The 16471-nt window shown below is 39.7% G+C and overlaps 1 protein-coding gene across 1 annotated transcript in view; it reads right to left on the minus strand.

The window, feature by feature from the left end:
* Nucleotides 1-16471, minus strand: part of KCNJ6 (potassium inwardly rectifying channel subfamily J member 6) — a 158053-nt gene that overhangs the window by 26269 nt on the left and 115313 nt on the right. Inside the window, exon 2 of the mRNA XM_075854607.1 lies at nucleotides 2766-3672. Within this exon, the coding sequence (XP_075710722.1) occupies nucleotides 2766-3648 (883 nt within the window). The 5' untranslated portion in view covers nucleotides 3649-3672. The remainder of the gene's footprint in view (nucleotides 1-2765; nucleotides 3673-16471) is intronic.

Here is a 16471-nt window from a genome sequence, read left to right on the forward strand (position 1 = left end):
AAGAGATTGCATGACTTGAATTGCATAAATGTTACATGAATTGTCTGCAGCCGGGATCTTCTCACCATATTTATACCTGTTAAACGAGCCCTTTAAGCCCTAATGCACACGACCGTGTGTGCCGCCCGAGTCCCGTGGAAAGATAGGACATGTTCTATTTTTCCATGGATCGGAAAGCCGGGTCCGACCCACTAAAGTGAATTGGGTGCCACTCGGATGCCGTGAACAACGCCTCGAGTTGCTCTCGGTCGAGTGCAAGAGGGCTTAAGCCAAGGACTTACATATCATAGAGGCGGCCGACAGCGTTGCTATAGGGCCCATGAGAAGGTGAGTACAACTCAGGTTAGTCTTGTCCCTACCCCCATTTTCCTATGGACTATGCGTCCCTGCACAAGTCTCCCGTTATCCATAAGCCCGAGTCGGCATACAAAAAGTGAAGCTACAATGGAGGGAAGGGGCAGTGGGCATTATAAGGGCCAACACTATTGTGGGCCTTATTTTGATTTTAGCTATAATGACCCCCCATTTATATCATGTTACTTTAGCCTCAAAAGTAAACTGAAAAATGCTAAAAATGCTGCAGGGTTTATTCTGGTTTAGTCAAAGGGAATGAAATATTAATAAAGGTTGATGCTTTTTAGCAGCAGCTTTTTAAGCATTATTTATTTGATCTTATCCTGTAGTCAAAGTCTAGGATATCCCAGCAGTATATGGGTAGATATATACTTCTGTGACAGTGATCCTAATGCACAGTGATATATTGGGGTACGTCGTCTATGCCAGCTTGCGAGTGATAGATTATAAGAGGGAGAAAAATGTGCCACTTTTTGCCCATACTGTAGGTTATAATTTATTATATAGTAAACTATGTAGCCAGGCAGACCACAATGCGGCTTAGTCTTAGTTTCATGTGACTCACGGACATCTTTTATGACTTCCCAAGTGTCCAGAATTAAGATCATCCTGGATTGTTGGCATCATTCCTGAACATAACGCATTTTTAATACCTTTTACCAAACAGGGGCAAAAATAGAAATCATAGGGCCCCCTAAAGCGAATGTCAGAATTGGCCCCTGCCCCTGCAGGCACACACACGTGGCCTGGTGGCATTAAGATTTCATCATTCTGGGGCTGGAATTGAATATACATAATTGGGTGAGGGCCATTTGACCCTGGGCAGCTGCTTGGTCTTCCTCTTGTAGAAGTTCCCTAACTGGCCATCCTTGTCTTCTCTGACTGCAGATATTACCACAGGTAGACATAGCTACATTCAAGTGGCTGCTGATTGGCCGAAATGTAACCTGTGTGAAGAGGAGTGCAGAAAAGTACAGCCCCCGAAGACTCCTATTACAGGCAAAACATGTCGGTGGGCCTTAATAGTGAATCAGTCTAAACACTATGTATTTTACAAGGCTAGTGCCTGTCAGAGTTAAGATATACAGTTATTTTCAATTACTTAACTCTAATACTACAGCTCTATAGTGGATCGTTATTTTATTTAACCCTTCTTAGCGTTCACAACTATAAATTTTGAAATATATTTATTTAAAGTTAACTTTTAGGTACAGTGAATTTATAGGGACTTTTAATAAAATTATTTTCTGTTTTACCCATTTTTAGGCTATTTTGTGATAGGACCAACACGAAGAACATCAGACTATCTTGAGGTTGTAACTAGGCTTGGTTTTGGAGGTGTGGTCAGTGTAATAAGGGGTGGGGCTAGTGTGGGGCATATGTTTCCATTCTTTCATGATAAGCTCCTGAATGGCACTTAGACATAAATATTTCTAAACATACATAAAAATGCAATATAAAATGTGATTGATCGACAGTACCATTCAGATGTTCAAAAACAGACATTTAAAAGGAATGTCACGGAAAGGTTCAAGTTCTAAGGATTCCGGAGGAAAACTTCAGGAAAGTTTGCTCTTTTTGCCTTTTCTGGGATCTGTTCCCATTTTTGGAAGCGGGAAGAGATCTTTTTAATCTCTCATCCTCTCCTATAATTTCGCTGAAGTCTCTCTAATGTATCAAAAGGGGCAATTTTATTGGCTTCCTGCTAACAATAGGCCATCAATATGAAAAGCCCGGTGAACCTTTTAAAAGCTTAAAGTCCACATTTCAATCACATCTTCATTGCTTTGTTTCAAACCCATTGTGGTGGTATTGTACAGAGGCAAAATTATGAAAATTGTGTAAGTGCTCAAATACTTCTGGACTAAATTGTGATATTGGGTAACATTACATCTGCCATTTTACCGCGTTGAAGAGACTAAACCTCTATAACACAAAGTCAATAATGTGATGTTTCCATAGGGAGTTCCAGCACTCCGTTCCATGTTGACATGGTTTACGAAGTTCATTAAAAGTGAATAACTAGAGGTGGTCACATGCAGTCCTTCCAAGAGTCATTAGCATTCTTGAGTCGTAGACTTTTATCTATGTTACCTTGTCACCAATCCTATCTATTGTAACCTTTTACAAGTGATAGGGTGGCTTAGTGTTTAGTAATGTTGCTATGCATCTCTGGGCACAAGGGTTTGAGTCCAACAAGAAAAACACCTGCACAGAGCTCATATGGAGCTTGAGTTTTCTTTGATTGCTCCGGCTTTCTAGAGCAGTAACTTGAAGACCTTGGACCCATCAAATGCTTTTCTTGGACCCACCACCTATTCTAAAATGTCAACATAGTCATAACACAGACTGTAGAGACCACAACCATAGACAACTCTAATTTAAAAGGAATAAAGTTATATTGAAATTACCTGTTGCTTCAACCATTCCTTCCAAGATGACCACGATCTCTAGATCTTCTTTTGGTAACTGAGCTTTTGAAATATCCCAAAATGGGCTGTGTTGATTGATTTCATGGCTTATGATTAGAGGAGAAACCAAAAATAGGCGATCATCTCCAGTGTCATACCCAACATTGATGTCCGTCTGGTTCAGTGGTATGAACTCCCCCTCCTTCGTCTGTTTGGATTTGATCAATTTTGCTCTTATTGATGCCTCTACAATGTGTGAGTTCCTGAGATCCCCCACCCGGAACATCAGACACAGTTTTCCATCTCTTATGGAGATGACGGCATTGGTTGAAAAGACCAACGTCTCAGCCCTCTTTTTCGGTTGGGATATTTTAACAAACATGCAGCCAACCATAAAAGCATTGACAATTGAACCTAAAACAGACTGTACTAGTAGAAGTATGATACCTTCTGGACACTTGTCTGTGATAACCCTATACCCATACCCAATAGTTGTCTCTGTCTCTATTGAGAACAAAAAAGCTGAAACAAACCCATTAAGATTATCTACACATGGATTCCAGCTTTTATCTTGTAAATGGTCCAGATCTCCTCGAATGTATGCTATAAGCCACCATATCATTCCAAAAAACAACCATGTTGCTGTGTAAACCATGACAAATATTAACAGGTTTAACCTCCATTTCAGATCCACCAAAGTAGTGAAGATATCACTCAGGTAGCGGTAGGTCTCTCTAACATTCCCGTGATGAACATTGCACTTTCCATCCTTGCGTACATATCTCTGGACCTTCCGTTTTGTGCACTTTTGCTTGTCCTCCCTGACTTGTTTTGGGAGCTTTGGTTGCCTTATCGAGATGGGACTCTCCACGTCTTGCTCCATCAGGACCTTTTTGAGGCTTGGAAGCTGACAACATGAAAAGAAGAAACAGAAATATTAAAACTTTAAATGGAATTTTGTATAAAAGTTAAACATTTGGGATGAAACAGTAAATAGGTTAGTTATCACCAAACTGCAAAGGCATATATGAGCAGTGACCCATCATAATAAATCTTTAAAGGGGTGCTCTACTTTGGAAAATCCCAACTTGTTAAAATGGTCCCTTTACAATAAGCTGATCACAAAGCATCCCGATCCCCAGCGATCAGCATTAATCAGTGGGAAAACCTGGCAGTAAGTTTTCAATTTCCCTACAGTGCCACCACAGGGGAAATTAAGAATTACACAGTGCCCATTCATATGAATGGGTTATCTGTGTAATTCAGGACAGGACAGGTCCTCCAAAGAGAGAGACGCTCTTTATAACTGCTCTCCACACTGCCCAAGAGATGAGGATCCTGAACAGTGGACACCTCTCTATTAACTCAGAATTCCCTAATAGAGTATATGAAAATTAGTTTTCTATAGTAGACATCCATTTTAATTGTTGGGATAGTAGACTCAGTTTATAATGGTCCTAAAAGGCAGTCTAGGTTAAGCAAATTTGGGCACACTTAATGCCCACTACTAGTTGCATTGAAAATAATTTTCCTAGTGAGAGGTGATCTTGAAGTCCTATAATAATCTGTTTCAATAAAATAGCGGGGGGGGGGGGGGGGGGGGGGGGCAATGCCTAAGTGAGTCGTGAAAGAAGATCCAAGCAAGACCATATAAAATTAATTCTGATTTCCCCATAATATCTAAACTCAAACTCTAAACAATGTAACTAGAAGATACGCCTCTTCTGTGAAAATTAGGAGTAAAATTCTCAATTAAAGAATCCCATATTCTGACAAGTAAATGAGACATGTTAGATGTCATTGGTGCGAGTCTGAGAGCTGGAAACCCTATTGATTGTTCAAATAAAAGGGCCCCTGATGTCCTCCATGCTGTATAATATCTTCAATGGGTTGTCCCATGGAAATCAGTTAATGTGTCAATGACATTTTAGGGGATGTTCAAGGTGCATATACCCTTTAATGCACATGTAAAAGATCGGACAGGTTGGTTCTTTCCTATTAGATTTTATCATTTTACCTCGTGTTGTCTTGTGAGACTCCAGAATATCTTCATGGTCAGAATTTGTGGACTATGAGATACCAGATTCAAGGACTTTTACTGTAAGAAACACACCAGAGACACAATTGCTGGTAGCATATACTATGCACATATTTCTGGACTTGACCCAAGAAGCTTTGGGGCTGGTATGAGCAGCAGACGAACCTGGACAGTTCCTCCCTGGTCTTAGGGGGGTCCATGGCGATACGGATAACCATGCTCTATGCTTATCAAGCCAAAGGCATCGTAGACAGGGGTTTCATTGTCACCCAATGGCCCACATACACCTGGCACCAGCCTTGACCAGCCATAGACAGTGGGTACTAAAGAGTGGTTGATGTGTAATGGCACAAATATGATGATATAGGGAGTGGGGTGGCTTGGCGCCTGCCATGATGCTTCTACCTTTCTGTTTTGCGAACACAGTGCCAATCCAGCTTTAAGTTAAGTGAAGTCTGACAATCTGGTTCCTAGGAATACACCGCCTAGCAACCGGAGTCTTCAAGGAGGTTGTCAAGAAACTCATCCCTATAACCAGTCTTCAGCTCAAGGCAGAATTCTTATTGAACTGAAGAACCTTGACAGGACTTCACCTATGCTTTGCTCTACCTCTTACTGATTCATTACCCATATTTTGTAAAAATTTGACTTAAATAGAAAACCTAATTAAATTATACCTTTTTTCATCTATGTCTAAATATCCTGCATACTTGCTAACAACTTCCATTATTTCAGGACTGTCCCCCAGAAAGCAGAAGTGGCGGAGGTTAAATGGGCATTCTGGGCGTTTTGGGGGCACTCGGAGGAAGAATAGGGTGGGACTTCAAATTTCATGCGATTATGGGTTCAAATTGGGTCCAAGTAAGTATTACGTAGTCTGTATCAATACGTCTGTTCTATTATTATAAAAGGGGTTGTCCCTAATGTTATCACTAGGTATACTACCAATGTCTGATGGATAGAGGTTTGACCCCAGCCGACTGCTAGTACGAAATGGTAGCAGTGCTTGGAAATCGCCGTCCCACTTTGTCTTCTGTTGTCTCCCCTTGGCATTTTCCAGGTGTCCACGTGGTCGACCATTGCCTATAAGGAGTCGACCATGCGACTTTCGGAGAAAGCCAAGAGAAGCTAACAGGAAACCAAGTGGCATGGGGATTTACTAGCGCTGCTACTACTTAGTTCTAGCGATCAGTGGGGATCACATTGGTTGGACCTCGCTGATTGGATGTTAGCATATCCTAGCAATATGCTAATAATGTCTGTCAAGAGATAACCCATTTAATGGTGGTTTCATGGGTGGGAGATGGCAGAAAACAGTTTTCCAGTTTGCATGAAATTACATTATTAAAACATTGCATCTATTTGCTTCTATGAATCAAGTAAATCGGTAGAAATTCGGTCATCTCAATGCGTTACATACTGTATATATGTAATATATAGAACAATACTCCGCGCTGGATGCCACTTTTCATTTACATTTCTCCGCTTTACATGGTTTATGGTTTTGATTAAACAGAAAATTGTGATGTTTTCCCTTCCACACTCAAGGGCAGCGGGAATAGACATGTAACCACATTGCCACTTTAAATTGGGTCACTTTGGAGAAATGTATAATGCAGGCTTAATGCGGCCAAACACTATATATATATATATATATATATATATATATATATATATGTGCATATATATATATATATATATATATATATATATATATATATATATATATATATATATAAGCATTTAAAGTGGTGAGCTGGTCTCAAAATGAACCGCGACGTTATGTTGAAATTTGAGTTTGTCATTTGGCTCAACCATTGTGGATATCACATTGACATAGGACTGCAGGTAAATCTACTGCGTTATCTCAGAGTCCAATAACTCAGGTCTGCTACATCTGTATTTTGGTCTAGCAGATCCTGGTTTTCCCAAGATGTCAACCTATGATGGCAGCCATTACAGTGCAGACAGAGGTTGTCAATCAGCTTTCCACAGACCTTGAATGACCTATAAATCTTCATTGTTTTACATGACATTAATTAAATTAGATTGTAACTACAATTTAAAGGATATGTCCACCTAGAAAACATTTTACAGTTTGCATATAGATGTAGCTGAGTCACTTTATAAATACATATCACTGCTTATCTTGTACTGATTCGGAGTTCTAGCCTGTATTATACTTCAGAGCTGCATTTACAATTCTGCAAGCTTCAGTGGAGTCTCCTAATTAGTTCCCATTGATCATTTTCCTTGTTCCAGTCCTGTAAAACTGAATATTTAAACAAGTACCAGATTATCAGAATGTCTGGATTAAACACCTCCCAATATCACCAAATAACAAATTCAGTTATGTACGATAAGAGTCCCAGTTCTGCTTCATTTTTATATCAAACTTTTTAAAACACAATTCCATGTCAGGGTGTAAAATGCGAAGGCTCAGTAGCCGTGTCCCTAAACATTAATTTATAATATTGTAAACTATAATACAATAAAACATAGCACATCAGGGCCGGATTAAGAGGCTTGCAAGCCCCTGGGCAAAAAATGTGTGGGGGCCCCTTCTCACTTTTTGAAGGGTGGAAATGCCCAAGTAATATTAATATACTGTGCATAAATACTGGGAAGATATAGTGCCCGGATTATACTGGCGTACAGTACCTACAAAATAGTGCCATACATAATAGTGTCGCTCAGAGCAAAAATAATAGTTTTACATAGAAACTATATAACGGGACTCCGTTCATGGGCTCCGTCAGACCTTTCCGTCAGGGGAACCCCTGAACGGAATCCAAACGGAAACCATAGGTTTCTGTTTGCATCACCATTGATTTCAATGGTGACGCATCCGGTGCAAATGGTTTCCGTTTGTCACCGTTGTGTTGCATCATTTTGACAAAATCAATATCGTAATCTACTACGCTATTCATGCCGTCAAAACGACTGAACCCTTACACGACGTTTGCAAACGGAAACCATTTGCAATGGTGATACAAACAGAAACCTATGGTTTCCATTTGTTTCAGTTTGGATTCCGTTCATGAGTTCCCCTGACGGAAAGCTCCAACGGAACCCATGAACGGAGCCCTGACGCCGATGTGAACGAATCCTAAAAGCGACATACAGCACTACACAGTAGTTTCATAAATATGTACATAAGAGTGTCACACAGCGCTCAAAAAACGGTGTTACTCAGTACCCAAATAATATTGCCATACTGTGAATATATAAAATATATAACAGTGTCACGGAGAGGTCAAATAAAATTGTTAAATAGTAAGCATCACAGTAATAATAATAGTACCATACAGTACCTACATAAAAATGCCACATAACTGTGTCGCCCATTCATACATAGTACACAAATAATAGTGCCATATAGTGAGCACATAACACAGGACTCAAATAGTGTTATATACACGTACTACACTAATATTAGTGGCATACAATACCTACATAGATTTGCTACAAAAGTAGACACATATCAGTATAACACAGTGTTCATATAACAGTGCTGTATAGTATCCAAAAAAATGCTGCCATATAGTACCTACATAAAAATGACATACATTGAACACATTACTGTGTCACACAGTATATAAATAATTTGCACTATAGTACCCAAATAATACTTCCATAAAGTACCTACATAATAGTGACATACAGTACCTTAATAACAGCCCTATATAAAACCCAAATAATACAGCCATACAGTGTTTAAATCATACCACAGTTGGCACCATTCGGTAAGTTGATAAACAAGAGGTCAAGAAGAATGCTTAAAATTGTGGTGGAGACCCTGTCACGGCTACCACCAGAGAAGAGCGTCCTTAAACCGCAATTTAGTCTAATTAATCTTTCTGTTCTTCACCCTAGGGGGTACAGTATTTCCCAGGTCGCCATTAGTGTTAGGATCAAACATAGAACAACTAGCCAGAAAGGAATGTACTTTAATCCACAGGCAAAAGTATCCAGCCGAATCTCTTTTAAATTAGCCATTGGGTGACGTCATCAGAGCGGTCCGACTTCATAGAGACCCAATGCGGCTGTGAGACCAGGCTGGAGAAAGGTGCTGAATCGGGATAAGGGGAGTAACAGGCCCTAAGGCATTTACCCCTTTTACCCATACTATAATAGGGCCCTGTAGTGAATCTATGTAAGGAACAACCAGCACCTGTAAGACCCTTTAACAGGGAACCTGTCACTGGTCATATAAGTGGAACTGGTTTATTGACCTGAATAGCGCTGCCTCCCTGATTCCAGGACTGTTTTTTTTTTCCTATACCCCCCTCCCTATTGCAGAGATATGGCCCACTGTTGTGTTGGCTCCCTCTATGCTAATTTGCTGAACTGCCCTCACACTGCCTCATGTTGAATGGTCAGCATCAGAGGCCGAGAGGCTAGCTCCTCCCCATTGGCTAACTAAAGCAAATTAGCATTTAGGGAGCTAACACAACAGTGGGCCGTATCTCTGGAACGCGGGGGGGGGTTTAGTCCAAGAAAAAAAATCAGCGCTAAAATCAGGGAGACATCGCTATTCAGGTCAGTTAACCAGTTCAACTTATATGATCTAGTGGCAGGTCCTCCTTAATACACACGTCACCGTCATAGAAGCTTAGGACAGGCCGTTACCTGTACACTTGGTAACAATACAAATGGAGCGAGGGTAAAGCCTCGGCGCGCTCTCATTATACTGATTTATGTCCTCAGCTATTACCAGCATCTGGCAGGTGATTAACAACGAGGTAATAATCCGATATAGTAATTGACTCCACTGAACGACATTGAGATCTAGGCTGTAAACCTCCCAGTCGTTCCATCAACTAGGGGCAGATAACGTCCTAATCTGTCATCCCACAGCCAATTTAAAATATACAACGCGGTTTGTGCCTTCAGCTGCCAATTCATTAAATGTGAACTTTGACTGGTGAGATAATTCTACATATCGAGCGTCGGCGCAGGATAATGTACGAGTCGAATCATCTCGCTTGATATATAGACAGAGATACCTAGAAAATGATGACTTATTCAATTAAATATCAAGGGTCATTTATGATGCTACATTATTAGATGGGAGATGAGGGGATCTGATGTCATGTATACTTTGTAATGACTATATCCATAGAAGTCTATACAAGGATAGGTCTAATGACCCCAGGACTGTAATTGGGGGCATCGACTACCAGTGCAAAATGGGTTTCGTCATCCGCATAGGGTTTCGATGTTTTGTGGCCGAATATTAAAGGACTTTAAGGGCATGGCCACACGTGGCGGATTTCCTCCGCAACTGTCCGCATCAATGCCGCACAGAATCTGCGTTGCAGATTCTGCGGCGGATCTGCCCAAAATGTGCAGAAAATTGATGCGGACTAGCTGCTGCGGACTGCGGGAAAAGTGCTTCCCTTCTCCCTATCAGTGCAGGATAGAGAGAAGGGACAGCACTTTCCCTAGTGAAAGTAAACGAATTTCATACTTACCGGCCGTTGTCTTGGTGACGCGTCCCTCTTTCGGCATCCAGCCCGACCTCCCTGGATGACGCGCCAGTCCATGTGACCGCTGCAGCCTGTGCTTGGCCTGTGATTGGCTGCAGCCGTCACTTAGACTGAAACGTCATCCTGGGAAGCCGGACTGGAGACAGAAGCAGGGAGTTCTCGGTAAGTATGAACTTATATTTTTTTACAGGTTGCTGTATATTGGGATCGGTAGTCACTGTCCCGGGTGCAGAAACAGTTACTGCCGATCGCTTAACTCTTTCAGCACCCTGGACAGTGACTATTTACAGACGTCTCCTAGCAACGCTCCCGTCATTACGGGAGCCCCATTGACTTCCTCAGTCTGGCTGTAGACCTAGAAATACATAGGTCCAGCCAGAATGAAGAAATGTCAAGTTAAAAAAGCAAGACGGATCCGCAGCACACATAACATGTGCATGACAGCTGCGGACTTCATTGCGGAAATTAGAATCTCCATTGAAGTCAATGGAGAAATTCCGCCATGAGTCCGCCACTGCTCCGCAACAGACAGAGCATGCTGCGGACACCAAATTCCGCTCCGCAGCCTATGCTCCGCAGCGGAATTTTACGCATCGTCTAAACGAACACTGCTAAATTAAAGTGGAAGTCAATGGACAAACGGCTCCGCTGCGGATTAACGCTGCGGAGTGTCCGCAGCGGAATTTAAGTGAAATTCCGCCACGTGTGAACCCAGCCTAAGAGGCCCCAAGACAAATTAGGAATTTCCTGGTGTTCTAGGGCACTGTATGGTCTTGGCTTTAAGAGAGGTTTAATATTTGATTCCCTGGTGGTCCACAATTATTTCCTCCGCCTTTGTGGTCTAGAATAAGAGAGGGCATTAATATTTGCTTCCCTGTTGATCTAGAGAATTGCCCCCTTCCTTGGTGGTCTAGGGTAATGGCCTCTTCCTTGGTGGTCTAGGGTAAAAAAACAAGGGGGTTAATATTTGATTTCCTCGTAATCTAGAGTGATTTCCCTTTCCCTGGTGGTCTAGGGTAAAAGAGTGGGTTAATAGTTGATTCCCTGGTAATCTAGAGTAATTCCTCCTATCTTGGCGGTCTAGAGTAGAAAAGGGGGTCAATGTTCGATTTTCTGGTGGATAATGCCCTCTTCCTTAGTTATCTAGTAAAAGAGGGGATAAGTATTTGATTCCCTGATGGTCTAGAATAATGTCCCCTTCCTTGGTGGTGCACAATTAAAGAGGGGGTTAATATCTGATTCCCAGGTGGTCTAGGATAGTTTCCCCTTCCTTGGGGATCTAGGGTCATATCTATCTATCTATCTATCTATCTATCTATCTATCTATCTATCTATCTATCTATCTATCTATCTATCTATCTATCTATCTATCTATCTATCTATCTATCTATCTATCTATCTATCTATCTATCTATCTATCTATCTATCTATCATATATACTTTGTAATGACTATATCCATAGAAGTCTATACAAGGATAGGTCTAATGACCCCAGGACTGTAATTGGGGGCATCGACTACCAGTGCAAAATGGGTTTCGTCATCCGCATAGGGTTTCGATGTTTTGTGGCCGAATATTAAAGGACTTTAAGAGGCCCCAAGACAAATTAGGAATTTCCTGGTGTTCTAGGATACTGTATGGTCTATCTATCTATCTATCTATCTATCTATCTATCTATCTATCTATCTATCTATCTATCTATCTATCTATCTATCTATCTATCTATCTATCTATCTATTACACAAGAAAGTGGCGACAGCACTCTGCAAACACCAATGGCACCTAAACACTATAAATAAATAAATAAATAAATATGCATTGCTACGGAATCTACTTACAATAGTGAGGTTATTAACGTAAATTTTGATGGAATTGTGTGAGCCCACCCACCACGACAAGGCGATGAGGTCCAGAACTGGGACTAAAACCACACATACTTAGGGATGGTAGGAACCAGCAAAGGGACCCACCTAATAGAGGTTGCCTTGTTGTGGTGTGTGGGCTCACACAATTTGATAAAAATGTGCGCTAAGAGCCTCCCTGCTATAAGTAGATTCAGCAGTAATGCATATTTGTTTATTTATAATGTTTAGGTGCCATTGGTGTTCGCAGAGTGCTGTCGCGATTTTCTTGTGTACTGTATTGCTTTGCAGTTACAGACGTACTTGCACCTGTATACACGTTTTTATTTTCATTTTCATGGAATGTGCTGATCAAACTATCTATCTATCTATCTATCTATCTATCTATCTATCTCATATCTATCTATCTATCTATCTATCTATCTATCTATCTATCTATCTATCTATCTATCTATCTATCTATCTATCTATCTATCTATCTATCTATCTATCCTTTCTTTACTAATTCCCTTTGATTCTCGCTGTGAATTTACATTTCATGACATTGCTATTCAGAGACAGCAGCGGGATAACTGATCATACATGCAGTCTATTTTCCATCATTGTCCATGTCAGTCTCCCCTGTGTCGTCCTACCGAGGCACGCTCTCTCTTGATTTGCTAATGCTTCAAAATACAAAATCATTTCTCTGAGCTTTAGAAATTGTAATATCCAAGTCCTGTGTGTCGTCTGTGCCTTATGGGACAAAGGTGAAAAGAAGTGCAAATAATCCGAATCTTTTCACTTTCCCTGCTACAATCCTGCACACTTTCAATCTCAATGGAAAAACTAGTACAGTGTAATTTTATGGGGTTATTTATGGTGACTCCATGTTTGTGGGTTTGGGATTTTGCACCACAATTCATTTCATAATATATCTTCATAGGGGTCAGCACTGAGTTTTTGATATAGATATCTCCAAATCCCCTGCTTCCCGTCACATAGTCATGAGTTAAAAGATAAAATAATGGCTTCCGGCAGCCACCACTAGGGGGAGCTGACGGCGTATGTATTCATATTAGCTCCACCTACTGGAAGCTGCATGCAAACACTTAAGACTGTGTGACAGGAAGCAGGGAAAGCAGTCCAGCATCGGGCCCTCTCTCACTCTAGTCCCTATACAAGGCTGGATCATGATTGGTGGAGGCTCCTGGGCAAAACATGTATGGGACGAACCTTCCTTCTCAGGAAAATGATGAGTTCAGTTGTACTGCCATATTACGTCAGACATAATTGCGCCTCACGCTGATTCAAATAATACCGCCATTCAGTGCCAACAGGAGTTGCCCAAACATAGTACCCACATAATAGTTCCACACAGTACCCAAGTAACAGTACCATATAATACGAACATCTCTATAATATAAATGTCAGAGAGGAAGTGGGGAAGAAGTGGTGAAGTCCCTAAATGGTGGAGACCCCATGGAATTTGCCCCTTTTGTCCATGCTATAATTTGGCATTTACCTATAGCAGTCACATGATTGATATATTGATTTTTTAAGGTAATTGTGCTATTTTTCTGGGGCGATTAAAACATGAACCCCAATGTGATCAGACAACGCTCCATTACAAAACTCTAAAATAAACTTCTCATTGTCCTCCTATGTATCCAAGGGCAGAAGTGATCATCTGCCCTAAAACCTCTTGTATCCTGCAGAACCTGCACAGTGGGGGCATTACCCAGAAACCAGTAATAGCCGATTTCTTACATGGGGAGATAAGCAAAACTGTGAAAAAGTCTAGACATCATAGGATACACACAGAGCGGATGGGCAGCTCGCAGAAAACAGGAGAAAAGTGCTGTGGGTAGATGAGAAACGAAATTATTTATTAGCAGGAGATTGTCTAGTCAAAGAGCTGCCAGGGACAAGTAAGGAATCTAAAATGATTGTGCATGATAATAAAGGCTCCTTTAAGGGATGAGCCAACTAATTCGCTTTAGTAACGGCAGATACACAAGGTCTGACGAAGGGTTCATCTTCTAAAAACAATGATATCTTGAATCAGTATTACAGTAGTTATATTCTTGTACATAGGGGGCAGTATTATAGCAGTTATATTCTTGTACATAGGGGGCAGTATTATAGCAGTTATATTCTTGTACATAGGGGGCAGTATTATAGCAGTTATATTCTTGTACATAGGGGGCAGTATTATAGTAGTTATATTCTTGTACATATGGTGCAGTATTATAGTAGTTATATTCTTGTATATAGAAGCAGTATTATAGTAGTTATATTCTTGTATATAGGGGGCAGTATTATAGTAGTTATATTCTTGTATATAGGGGGCAGTATTATAGTAGTTATATTCTTGTATATAGGGGGCAGTATTATAGTAGTTATATTCTTGTACATAGGGGGCAGTATTATAGTAGTTATATTCTTGTACATAGGGGGCGGTATTATAGTAGTTATATTCTTGTATATAGGGGGCAGTATTATAGTAGTTATATTCTTGTACATAGGGGGCAGTATTATAGTAGTTATATTCTTGTATATAGGGGCAGTATTATAGTAGTTATATTCTTGTATATAGCAGCAGTATTATAGTGGTTATATTCTTCTATATAGGAGGCAGTATTATAGTAGTTATATTCTTGTATATAGGGGCAGTATTATAGTAGTTATATTCTTGTATATAGGGAGCAGTATTACAGTAGTTATATTCTTGTATATAGGGGGCAGTATTATAGTAGTTATATTCTTCTATATACGAGGCAGTATTATAGCAGTTATATTATTGTACATAAAAGCAGTATTATAGTAGTTATATTCTTGTATATAGGAGCAGTATTATAGTAGTTATATTCTTGTATATAAAAGCAGTATTATAGTAGTTATATTCTTGTATATAGGAGCAGTATTATAGTAGTTATATTCTTGTATATAGGGGCAGTATTATAGTAGTTATATTATTGTACATAAAAGCAGTATTATAGTAGTTATATTCTTGTATATAGGAGCAGTATTATAGTAGTTATATTCTTGTATATAGGGGCAGTATTATAGTAGTTATATTCTTGTATATAGGGAGCAGTATTATAGTAGTTATATTCTTGTACATAGGGGGCAGTATTATAGTAGTTATATTATTGTATATAGGTGGCAGTATTATAGTAGTTATATTCTTCTATATAGGAGGCAGTATTATAGTAGTTATATTCTTGTATATAGGAGCAGTATTATAGTAGTTATATTCTTCTATATAGGAGGCAGTATTATAGTAGTTATATTCTTGTATATAGGGGCAGTATTATAGTAGTTATATTCTTGTATATAGGGGGCAGTATTATAGTAGTTATATTCTTGTATATAGGAGGCAGTATTATAGTAGTTATATTCTTGTATATAAGAGCAGTATTATAGTAGTTATATTCTTGTATATAGGAGGCAGTATTATAGTAGTTATATTCTTGTATATAGGAGCAGTATTATAGTAGTTATATTCTTGTATATAGGGGGCAGTATTATAGTAGTTATATTCTTGTATATAGGAGGCAGTATTATAGTAGTTATATTCTTGTATATAGGGGCAGTATTATAGTAGTTATATTCTTGTATATAGGGGCAGTATTATAGTAGTTATATTCTTGTACATAGGGGCAGTATTATAGTAGTTATATTCTTGTATTTAGGGGGCAGTATTATAGTAGTTATATTCTTGTACATAGGGGGCAGTATTATAGTAGTTATATTCTTGTATATAGCAGCAGTATTATAGTGGTTATATTCTTCTATATAGGAGGCAGTATTATAGTAGTTATATTCTTGTATATAGGGGCAGTATTATAGTAGTTATATTCTTGTACATAGGGGGCAGTATTATGGTAGTCAGTAATGATATCACTTTCCCTACTCCTCTTCATAGCTAAAAAAAAGAAAAAGTACTTTAATTAGCAGGGAGCAAATATGAGCACATTAGTTCTTCCCAAGTAACAAAAATTACTAAATAATTACAGACTATGAACTGATCAGCACCGTTCTGTAATGACACTGGAAAAGCTTCCTCAGCCCTCCATCTGCCAGCTGTTACCTGTAAAATATGGTGGCGGCCTGAGGGGTAATTTCCGTTTTGCCTCTGGATTTTCTGTAACTTCTGTTCTAACCTTTTCCTATAACATAAACTTACACTATTCTAGCTATACTATTAAGCTCACCGTACCCATGCATCCCCAGGTTTTTTGTTTTTTAAAAAACCAGAGGGGCATGCATATGTGGCATATGTGTCAAATTTGTGCCAGCCACAGTATCCCCAGTAGCAATCAAAATGCC

This window comes from Rhinoderma darwinii, chromosome 2 (assembly GCF_050947455.1).
Source record: "Rhinoderma darwinii isolate aRhiDar2 chromosome 2, aRhiDar2.hap1, whole genome shotgun sequence".
In the NCBI taxonomy this organism is placed as follows: domain Eukaryota; kingdom Metazoa; phylum Chordata; class Amphibia; order Anura; family Rhinodermatidae; genus Rhinoderma; species Rhinoderma darwinii.